The sequence below is a fragment of the Camelina sativa genome, chromosome 11 (assembly GCF_000633955.1).
Source record: "Camelina sativa cultivar DH55 chromosome 11, Cs, whole genome shotgun sequence".
Taxonomy (NCBI): Eukaryota; Viridiplantae; Streptophyta; class Magnoliopsida; order Brassicales; family Brassicaceae; genus Camelina; species Camelina sativa.
In genome coordinates this window covers 23,253,242-23,265,084 of record NC_025695.1, presented here as the reverse complement: position 1 = coordinate 23,265,084, position 11,843 = coordinate 23,253,242, and the positions used below count along the sequence as shown (strand labels likewise).

General features: G+C 29.3%; 2 protein-coding genes across 2 annotated transcripts; both read right to left on the bottom strand.

Annotated features, from left to right (window-relative positions):
* Nucleotides 1,581-3,728, bottom strand: LOC104724099. The gene is made up of 4 exons (XM_010442547.1): nt 3,553-3,728; nt 3,177-3,260; nt 2,915-3,084; nt 1,581-1,933 (listed from the first exon to the last, which is right to left on the bottom strand). The coding sequence occupies exons 1-4, from the start codon at nt 3,650-3,652 to the stop codon at nt 1,682-1,684; spliced, it is 606 nt and encodes a 201-aa protein (XP_010440849.1). The 5' UTR covers nt 3,653-3,728; the 3' UTR covers nt 1,581-1,681.
* Nucleotides 4,469-6,322, bottom strand: LOC104728240. The gene has a single exon (XM_010447254.2). It carries the CDS (start codon nt 6,314-6,316, stop codon nt 4,469-4,471), a length of 1,848 nt encoding a protein of 615 aa, XP_010445556.1. The 5' UTR covers nt 6,317-6,322.

Below are 11,843 nucleotides of genomic sequence, written 5' to 3'. Positions count from 1 at the left end.
AAAAAAAAAAAAAAAAAAAAATTTAAAGTGTTTTGTTTTATTTGTTTGACAACATTTAATTATATAAAACTTGATGTCAAAGTTACTCATTAACAATATCATGACACATGTTCCTTGTAATGATAATATGCTGACATGCGTCAATTATAAATTTACTAAAACATTAAAAAAAACTAAAAATTTAAAAGTAAAAGTTCTAAACCTATTGTAAAAAAAAATCACTAACTATCAATATTTGTTAATTCTTTCTTTTTAATATTTTAATTTAATTATGTTGTAATATTTTTAGATTTTAGTTATATTAGTTAGTTTTTGTTCAAAAGAAAAAGTTATATTAGTTAGTTAAATTTGATTTCTTATTAGAATTTCGTGATGATTTTCAAATATATTTTTAGCTTCTTTTGATTTTTTTTTTTCTTTAGTTAAGGATATGTAAGATTAATATTTATCTTTTTCTTAATTTTTTTAATGTTGTAGTATTTTTAATTTGTTTTTTACTTTATATTTTATATTTTTAAATTATCTAGGACTCATATATCATTGTGCTTATAATTATTAATTTTTAATTTTATTATATCAAGTTAACTATCTTTGAATTTCTCAAATTTTATTGGGTTGGTCATAAACTCATTGCAATCATGTAGATATTTTTTTCTTTTTATCCACAATATTTTTTGAGTAAACAATTTTAATGAAATATTTTAGTGGTTACACAAACTGTCACAAACAAATCTTAGTGGTGAAAAGGAACTCCGTCAAATTGAAAGTAAATGAACAAAAATTGGTTTAATTTGTTCACAAAGTCATTTTATATGTAGTGATAAGATCAAACTTTAACAATAAAATGTTTTTGGATGTAAGAACATTTTTTAGTGGTAAAACATATAGTAAAATTGTACGTAGATTCTAATAAGATGACATTTTGACATGTTATCTCTGTGTAAAACATGAATAAGTTGCGGAACTTTTCTGAAATTTGACAATATTGGTCTTTGGTTGACTAGCTACTCCTCTGATTGGTCATGGTTTTGACCTACTGTAATAATATTTATAATGATTAATGTTTGAAAAAAGTTTTGGTGACTGATAATATAGATATAAATTATTGTAATAATTTTAAAATATAAAACTATAAATTAGTGTGTTAAAGTAAAAACTTATCTCTAATTAAGAATATTTATATATTTATTTCTAGAAAATATATTTCATTTACAAAAAATATTAATATATTCTTTCAAAATTTTGTTTTATTCTCTCTGTCCTTGATAGATTGATGTTTTAGGATATATTTTTGTCCCTACAAGATTGATGTTGTAGATAAAAAAAAATAAAAATAACTTTTTTATTTTATGTTTTTTTTACATATGTCATAAATTTAATAGTCTATATTTTCTCTATCTACTCAAAAGTAATTATAAATTAATTTACAAATACAAATTAATTTTTTTTCTTAATATGTGTGATAATGTCAAAACATCAGTATATTAGGGACAGAAGTAGTAATAGATATTTTTAAAACTCGCATATCGAGCGGGTCCTAATCTAGTATGATAAAAAATAGCAAGACAGAGTAAAATATAGATAATAGACTTGGAAACATATTTTTCACACGCCAATTTGATTAAGCAGAGACAGCTGAAGTAGAGGCAGGGAGATCGCAGTAGACGCACATTAATTCTGTTTATTCCGTCATAGACTTATTTACCAGTTGCGAGAAAACTTTATAGTGTTTTGTTTTATTTGCTTGACAACATATCACTAAAGGTAGCAAGAGAGAGTACAAGTATAGATAAAGACTTGGAAACATATTTTCACACGTCAATTTGATTAAGCAGAGACAGCTGAAGTAGGGTCGGGGGAGTTCGAAGTAGACGCACATTAATTCTGTTGCGTCCGTCATAGATTTTGTCCATGCTACATAAATCTTTTCATCCTTCACAGGTTATACATATAACAAAAAAAAGTGATTTCAGTACAGTTTTTGTAATATAGTAACTAGGTACTAATCCGCGGAAAACCGCGGACTAACCTTTTTTTATAAATTTTTTTAATAATTTATGTTGTTATTATGTTATTTATAAAGGTTTGTAATTAAAATTTTATTATGTTTATATTAAAAAATTTGTATTTTAAAAAATTGAAAACCTGTCAATAAAACATTTGCATGTAATGAATAAAATTGTTTAAACATTTGTCAATTAAATGCAATCCTTACTATAGTTGTGAAGTAAGTAAAAAGATATGACTAACATGTAAAAAAAACAACTAAATATAGCTAGTGAATGTTCCGAAAAAACCTCTTAAAAAATATTATTAATTGTTTTTTCTGTGGCTTCCCTTACTTGTCTGTAATAAGCACCTTCAAACGTTAATTATATTCAAATCTCTACTTAGTTTTATTTTCCTAAAGAACAATGGCTAAAAGAAAAATATAATTTTTTTAAATAGATAAGATACTATATCTATATCTTTTATTTATTTATTTCTTAATTTTTAAAATCTAAACCGTTAAACGGAACTGTTATATATTTTATTATATTTGATTTTTGATAACAAAAATTTAACCCGTGCTGGAAAAGTTTTTTGATAAAATTGGTAGTTATACAGATTTTATTCAATTCGATTTTTAAAATCTTAGCTGTTCATTTTTTTTTTGAAGTACAAATTAGTTTTAATTCTAATAGATTTTTTTTTTTACTTTTCTACAATTTATTTTATTTTATGTGTCCCTAATTTTTGTTTTTAATTAATTATATTTATTTAATTAATTAATTAATCTTAATTGAGTTTTTTTAATGGCAATTGAATGTAATTTTTTACACATTTTAAGGTTAATTTCATATTTGTACTTTCCGATTAATATAGTAGGATTAATATCAAAACTTTTCTATACTTAAACGTAAGAATTGCTTACCCGTTCATATTCGTCTCTGTAAACTATAATTTGAAAAAGAAATAAAGAGAAGTTGGTATTTGCTAGAATAGGACAATCACTACATGCACAGAGGTCGTAGTAGCCTATAGGGAAATGTGCATCGCCATCTTTAACGGCAGCGGTTATTAATCCTGCATCCAAGGTTTTCTCTGTATGCACAAAATGTTATATATCAAAAGTATATGCATTAACAACAATTTGAAACTTGGGATTTAGATCATAAAATATATATATTACGTACCTGTAAAACCAAATATCCTAGCGTCTGCGAAACTGCCGGGAGTTATCGTCACACGAGTGATGTTCATAGAAGGGTATCCAATACCTACATCAGTCCCAAAGATTCAAGTCATGAAAATACAGTCCTTAATTACTCCTTACTAAATTAGTAATATAGTATGTAATAACAAACAAATGTTCTATATAATAAGTAAACATATATAGAACATTTTGAGTTACAAAAATGGCTTTTTGTTTTGTTCTAACTATTAATATTTTATTTTGCTTTAATATTAAGATAGTTTTTCTATAAAAAAAAGTTATTACAAGAGTAAACAAAAAATGTCCTAGCTAGGCCTCCACAAACTTGATAGATTTAACAAATAAATACTTTATACCGTTGCAGTATTTGAAATCGACCGTGCTGGCATGCAAAGCAGGTAAGAAGAAGAGTACTGCAATGAGAAGAAGCAGAGGCTGGATGTAAAATATCACCATGGTGGATCAGCTCGATCGTTGATCGTCAAAGAGGACAAAATAAAATATATTTTATGTTTGGTTTGACAAAACACGTTCTGTGTAATACTTGTTATGCTTCATTCCATCCATGCCTACTCTTTTATAGTCTACAGATTACTATGTTTTACTGATTTGGATTGGATTAAATTGATTTACATCCACGTGGTGTACGCGAAGAACACTAAAAGAATGAGTTTTTAATAACGTCATAAATAAAAACATTAATCTCCCACGTATCATATAAGAACGAGTGGATTCATCTCCCACCTAACAGCGCACAACAAACAAATACGTGTTACCTTTTTAATATAAAAAAAGAAAACTGGATGGGTTTACTGTTTAGTGTCGGTTTGCCAGCAAAGTTCAATTGCTGAACCAAGATGATGGAGCTGATGAGGTGAATAAAGCATGTAGGACATGCATGAGAAATTATTGTCTATTTACATGCATTTCGTAAGTATCGACACCCAATATTACGGCTATAGACTATAAACAATTGTGTATTTTATATATATTTTAGATTTGTCAAGCGAGATTTTACTTTCATCATAGATCTACATCTAGTCCATGGAGGAACAATGCGCCTATACCAAGCCTTGGTTGTCAATTAGAAACTGATACTTGACCATCTAAATTACTACAGTGTGTGAAGTGATTTGAGACTATAAACTACAGTGACTTGCTCCGTAAGAAACAGTAGGAGTAAAGCTTTGAGTGAAGTGATTTGAGATTTAGCTAGGTTCACAACTTTTTCTCCAATACAAACTATACAAGAAAAAGAAAAAAGAAAAAAACTCAACTGTCTAAAGTCTCAGGTTTGTTCAACCAATCAAGCTCACTCTTTGGGAGCACTTTCACTCCCTGCACTTTCTCCAGAATCACATTGATTCTCCACAACACAAATTTACTCTCCTCGCTCATGCCTTTGATTGCATAGAGCCTCCAAACCAAACCCTTAACGAATCTGTAGTCATTACTAGTGTAACAGTCAAACTGTCTCTCCACAATTTTTTCCATATCTATGAAAGCTCTCCTCACAAGCTCAACTTCCATTCCTCTTTCCAAAACTTCTCTCACAGAATCTATCATCTTATATGCAATAATCTTCAAGTGTTCAGCGTGACTTGACACCTCTATCAAGTGAATCGCTGCACAGAAGGCACCTGTAAACGCCAAGACCCAGCAATTGTTATTTTCCAACAACAACTCTCTTGGTGGGTTTAGGTTACTGTGAATCTCTGGAAGAATACTATTAATAGCATGAATCACAAACTCTTTATCATCGATCCTCATTGTTAAACACTGGAAGATATAAACCGTCTGCCTGAACAACCTTTTGCATTCTGTAGCAATGTAGTCCCATATACCGAACCAGTTGTCGTTTTGGTAAGTAGACAACTCATGTAAAACATGGAACACAACCTGGCTGAGAATCTTGAACGTGCTCTCGGGAATTCCTACTTCTGCAAGGCAAGAAATGAGAAACGGCTGGAGCTCTCTGATATCTGAAACGCTTATTTCCTCTGTCCCGGAAATGTGATCACAAAGCAACTCGTAGAGTCTTGAGCAAGCTATCTCTCTCAACCTGTTATCAATCTCAGTTGCGATCAGTGTCATAACTTCCACTGCAGATAAAACCTCCAAATGGTTATACACTTCTTCACAGTCAGAGTCTTCTTCAACCCTAGATGGACTGAGTCTAAAAGCTGGATTGTACACAAACTTGTCAACTTTTGTAACCATCTGATATATCTCCTTGGCGAATTCCTTAGTATCTGTTCCAGTCTCTGAGATCCTGAAAGCAAACTCTGCCACAAACCTGCATTGATCACTATTCCATTTAAACTTGCTGGCGTCTTTCGCCAAGAACTTCTCGAGAGATTGAAGCCCTCTTTGGAGAAACTCTTCTTCCATCCCATTCAACACAACCTCATCAGCAGATTTCAGAACAATGTGAAGTATATCTCTTGTCAGATCAAATCTCATTTCAGAATGCATAAGCTGAATCCCCATTTTAACAGCAGATTTCAAAGCCAAAACCCATTCTTCAACTCCATCTTCAACAGGATGAAGCAAAACCTTGTAGACTTCATCAAGAAACTTCTGTAAAAAACGGTGAACGAATCCACCGTAGAGTGATGATGGTAACTTGATGAAGACGTTAAAAGCCCAAATCGGATCTTGATGAGCAAGTATGTGTAATATACAATCACTCATCTCTTCCCAGACGCCAACTTTATCAGCTACCAAAGAAACGATGACTCTTACGATCTCTGCGTCAGATCTTTTAGGGTTTTGCATTGTCAGGCAAGAAATCAGAAGAGGTTTGATCTCATGGAGAGAGACGCGAGAGAGCTCGAACCGATGAGCTTTCACAGTTTCAGCAAGAAGATCGATGGATCGGAGTCTGACGAAATCATTGGGATAGAACCTATAGATCTTAAGAAGCTTTAGGGTTAAGCAGTTTGGGAAAAAAGAGACGCAGAAGTCGTACAGAGCTCGAGCTGATTTGTATTCGTTGGATTCTTGAGGCTTGTTATAGAGTTGTTCGACGATCGCCGCTAAGGCTTCGTTGCTTGGATTCGCAAGGATAGCCCTCGAAAGAATAGTTCTTGCTTCCATAAGAGTCGAAGATTCCCTCATTGCACTTTCTCGGGAAACGGATTCTGATATTTTGTTTTCTTCCGAGAAAAATTTGGGTTTAATAAAGGGTTGAAGAAGACTTTGTAAACTGTGTGCGGTTATTTTATTTGATCCGAAACTGAATATAAACCGGACTTAACCGGAATTTATTCGGTCTGATTTAAATAATTCCAACAATATCCAATCAGCATACTCAACCGAAGGTAAAATCAAACCTTACTTATACAGTATTTGGAACAGTATTAAATTGATATAACTACGTATATGTGCATAAAGTGTTTTGGCCTTACAACTCTGAAAGAAGATAAAAGACACCACATTACCCAAACCAGTGAGAAACTTGTAACAAAAGCAATCATCTGATATCATGATTGTTTCATCAACAAGATCTTGACATTGTAAATTTATTGTTGTTCTTCTTTCGTCTTTGTCAAATTAGTAAAAAAAGAGCTGCAAATATGATGATATTAGCGTCGTTGAACTATATATATATATGAGACTAACCCTCTCATCAAATCCAATGTTTTAGTCTCTTGGCTATGATTTGTGTAAAAAAGAAGTTGTCAAAGCATAAAGGTTCATATAATCTTTTTTGGGAAAAAACCCGAAAAATACGCCATCTAATTTTTTTTTTGCCGTTTAATTCCTTTAGTTATTAAATTTTCCAAAAAATATCTGATTTAATTTCCGTTGTCTTTAAAAACTTTCATTTTATTAATAACGATAGATCCATACTTACGACATAACGACTGTTAACTCTAAGGATGGAAATATTAACCAGGGTTAAAATATAACCACATGTGGTTAATTAGAGGGAACTAAAGACATTGTTGCCCTCTTCTTTTTCCCCTAAATCGATTTTGAGTTTTAGAACCCTAGAACCCTAAACATTACAATTGAAATTAATAATGGTTTCATACCTCATCTATCAGTCGATTCTTGCAATGAACACACCAAACAATCAACTAGAACCGCAAATACTCAGACGAAAACTATCATCACAATCAAAAGAATTCGGGATTTGAAGTTTGAGAAGAAAAATCGCTTTTAGGGTTATAGGGTTCTAAAACTCGAAATCGATTTGGGGGAAGAAGAAGAAGGCAACAATGTCTTTAGTTTCCTCTAATTAACCACGTGGGGTTATAGTTTAACCCTGATTAACATTTCTGTCATTGGAGATAACAGTCGTTATGTCGTAAGTATGGATCTACCGTTATTAATAAAATGAAGGTTTTTAAAGACAATATAAATTAAACTGGGTATTTTTTGGGAAATTTAATAACTAGAGCAATTAAACAGCCAAAAAATAATTAGATGACGTATTTTTTGGGTTTTTTCCGGATCTTTTTTTATAACCACGATGTGTGGACAACATTATTATGCTTTCTATAATTTCCCACCTCGTTTTCTCACCTATACAACATGTCACGTTGTCTCCATTTTGAAAATAGTGTATCTCCTTTTATTTTTCCTTCGAGGATCACCTCGAAGATATTCTTGTCTTATAAACGAAAGGATAAAATATGTACGCGGATTTAAGTTTGGGAAAAATATCTTTTAATTTATAAATTTTTAAATTTAAGCCAAAAAATCATGAATTTCATGGAAGTCTATTTAATATATCAAATTCTGTTGATTAGTCATTTAAAATACCAAATATTATTGACCAAGCCAAAATATACATATCGCTAAATGAGATAGCTGAATAACTAATGACTGTTACTTTGTTGTTTAACAACATATTATTTTCATCAACGATATTTGGTGTTTTAAACAACTAGCCAACAAAACTTGATATATTAATTGGTCTCTCATAAAGTTTATGATTTTTTTGGCCTAAATTTGAAAGTTCATATACTAAACTAAAATTAGATAATTTATTAATTTTTTTTTGCTCAGCAAGACGAAAAGACTATTAATCGAATTATGTGTACATAAAAAAAATGCATTTTGATTTACTTTTTTGGTTCACATTACTCAACAGTCTTTGATGTATAATCTACTATTTATGTAACTAAAAAAATATTCCTATATCTTCTCTATTATTTGAGAGGTGATTTATTACTCTTTTATGTTTTCTACAAACAAAAAAATAATTGAAAATAATATTTACTTTTGTAAAATACTACGAGAACCACTATGAAAATTTTACTTGTCTATTAACAAACAAAAATAATATACATGTGATAAAAATTTCATAATTACATTTTTATTGATATATACCCCAATTCAATAATGTGTTTATGTGAATTTATCTTTAAAACATAATATTTGCTATATTTTTAATTTAACTTTTTGAAGAGTATTGGATGATTTTGATGTTGGATGTTGATAAGCTCAAATTGTAATACCCTAGAGGTACTAACAGCTTTGCAGTTGTAGTATTTGGGTGTCGAATCCACAGAGATCCAAAATTACACAATAAATTGTAGAATTTTATGATTATGCTAAACAAAATGATTTAAATTGAAAATAGCAATGCAAATTATTAAATTAAAGTTGTGTAAAATCTATGCCCCAACAATGAAAAACTTCAACCTCAATGATGAAATTTTGTGGCATCTCATGTCGCTTACTAATCTGTCCCCTTCTTTGACAAGCATCACAGCGAGAAACAAACTCATGAGCATCCTTAAACATTGTCGGCCACCAAAATCCAGCTTGAAGAACCTTAGATACGGTCTTAAAAGTAGCAAAGTGTCCAGCATTATCTGATCCATGCCAATGAAATAAAACATCTGGAACCTCAGTCTCAGCTAGACATCTCCTTTAAACTCCATCTGAACAATGCTTGTACAAATACGACTCATTCCAGTAATATCTTCTAAGTTCTTTCAAGAACTTCTTCTTAGCATAGCCTGTAAAACCATGATTTATTAGATGTTGAATTAACTCATTCAACAATTAGTTATTATTAGTTTAATAATAAAAAATAGACTACTCAAGTTAGATAAAATGCAATTAAATACATCAATTTTCAAATTTAGGCCAAAAAAACTTTATGGAAGACCATTTAATACATCAAGTTTTGTTGACAAGCCAAAAACAACATGCCATTAAATGGCAAAGTAACAGTCGTTAGTTGTTCAGTTATCTCATTTAACAATATTTGTATTTTGGCTTGGTTAACGATAACTAATGTTTTAAATGGCTAGTCAACAGAATTAATGTATTAAATGGCTTCCCAGTAAATTCATAGTTTTTTTGTCTAAATTTGAAAATTTATGTATTAAATAACATTTTTTTTTATTTAAGTTTAGTTTAAGTTGATCTTACTATCTGGCTATCTGCTCTCACCCAAAAATAACAAAGTAACAATGGTGATGTTTTGGACGAGCTTACTTTTTTTTTTTATTTGACATAAAATGCACTATATATTATTCCAAAAAAAATAATCTTACCATACATCTATTCCAAAATCAAAGAGCTTACATGGGAAAAAGAACTACATCGTACTCGAGCATTTTTTGCAAGGTTATAGGCACTTTCGACAAGCTTTCTAATTAAACCATTTTTTGATATGAATATATGTTTTATTTTTTCAAATGAAAAATTATAATCTTTTTAATTAGTACGTATGAATTAAATTTAGCTTCTGTTTTCAAGATATAGAGGTTAATTGGTTACAACTTTTATGACTGTTATATTTAAATAGTTATAACTTTTTAAAAATTAAATCGATGTGACTTTAAAAAATATAAAAGTCACAAATAGTGTGCTTTACAAAGAAAAAAAAGAGAGGGTAACAAGAAAAAATAAGAGGAATTTGGCGGTGTGAGAAAATTTAAGAAGTGTTTTCAACACGTTTAGGATTTAGAAAGAATTTTAATGACTTTATGTTCTTGCTGATTGTTAGAATCATAGAAAATTGAAAGTTTAAAATGAAGGATTCTAAGAGATTGTTTAGGAAGTTTTTTAAAATCTTGATGATTTGTTTTTTCTAATCTTGTAAAATCTTTCTATTTGATGAAAGAATTTTCATGACTTTTGTTATGAAGAAAATGATATAAAATCCTAAACCAATAACATAAAATTTGAATTCATTAACAATCCAAGATTCTTTTGTTTTACTTGAATAACATAAAACTTTTAATGACTTTATAAAATTCTTAATCCAATAACACTAGATTTATCAAGATTTTAGATAATTTTTTACAAATCCACAACCAATAACACCAAATTTTTAAAGAGTTTTTAAAAGTCTTGATTGAATAACAACATATTTTACCTAACTTTTAAAGTCATTAAAATTTTTTCTAAATTCTAAACCAATACCTCCCCCTTAGAATATTAAAGTATGATTGGAAAAAATAAATCTTTAAAAACTTTTAAAAAATTAAAGCTTTTATAGTTAATCTCCAATCACCCCCATCAGTGGCGGAGCCGGACCAAAAGTTGTGAGGGGTCAGAAATTTTTTTTTTCTTTTTCTTATAAGATAAAAATGTTAAATTTACAAGGTCAATATAGAATTTTATTCTTTTGGGGGTAAAATGCAAATTTTTTGGAGGATCAAAGTATAAATTTTATTTTAATAGGGTCAAAATGTAAAATTTGTTGGGGTTAAGATGAAAATTTTAAATTTAATAGGGTAAAAATACAAAATTTGAGGGGGTCAATTTTTTATTTATAAGTAAAAATATATCAGAATTTTTTTAAATGGGGTCAGCTGACCCCCCTCCCACCTTATTGGCTCCGCCCCTGACCCCCATAGCAGAAATTTAATAGTTTATAGTGGTGCTACAACTAATTTTAGTCTTCAAATCAGATTATTTTGTTAATTTTAGATTGATTTACTTAATTTTTAAAAATGCATAATGAAAAGATAGTTTCTAGCAAAAAGTGTTTCTAAATCCTTCAATAGTTCTAGTTCATAGAGCACAAAAACTAAAATTGCACTTATATGATACTTTCATGATATGTTTTAAGTTGATTGAGATAAGGTTCAGTTCTTTTATTATACTTGTGATCAAATATGTCCAGTTGTTTAATGAAAATAATCTTGAGAACAAATCTTTTTAAAAAAATGTAATTTAAATCTATTTTCCGTTTTTCAAATATATATTTTTATAATGATCCTAACAAACTAGGTTTCTCTATTTGGTTTGTTTTGTAACGATTTACGTAATATCAAATTACACATTCCAGTTAATAGTAGAAATTTAATAGTTTATAGTGGTGCTACAACTAATTTCAGTTTCAAATCAGATTTTTTTTTGTTAATCTAGTTAATTTTAGTTTTTTTACTTCTTTTTTTTAAACTAAAATTTAGATTGATTTACTTAAATTTTAAAAATGCATAATGAAAAGAGAGTTTTGAGCAAAAAGTGTGTTTCTAAATCCTTCAATAATTCTAGTTCAGAGTGCAAAAAAACTAAAATTGCACTTATATGATACTTTAATGATATGTTTTAAATTAATTGAGATTAGGTTCAGTTCTTTTTGTTATACTTGTGAATTATGATCAAATATGTCCAGGTTGTTTAATAAAACAATAAGCTTGGGAACATTAAAAAAAAAAAAAAAATT

Excerpts from the sequence above, each read along its gene's own strand:
- LOC104728240 (XM_010447254.2), bottom strand. The coding sequence starts at position 6,316 with ATGAGGGAATCTTCGACTCTTATGGAAGCAAGAACTATTCTTTCGAGG.
- LOC104724099 (XM_010442547.1), bottom strand. The coding sequence starts at position 3,652 with ATGGTGATATTTTACATCCAGCCTCTGCTTCTTCTCATTGCAGTACTC. Across the intron at positions 3,085-3,176 it reads TAGGATATTTGGTTTTACAG|AGAAAACCTTGGATGCAGGA; the intron begins GTACGTAATATA and ends TTGTGCATACAG. Across the intron at positions 1,934-2,914 it reads ACAGAGACGAATATGAACGG|GATGAAAAGATTTATGTAGC; the intron begins GTAAGCAATTCT and ends TAACCTGTGAAG.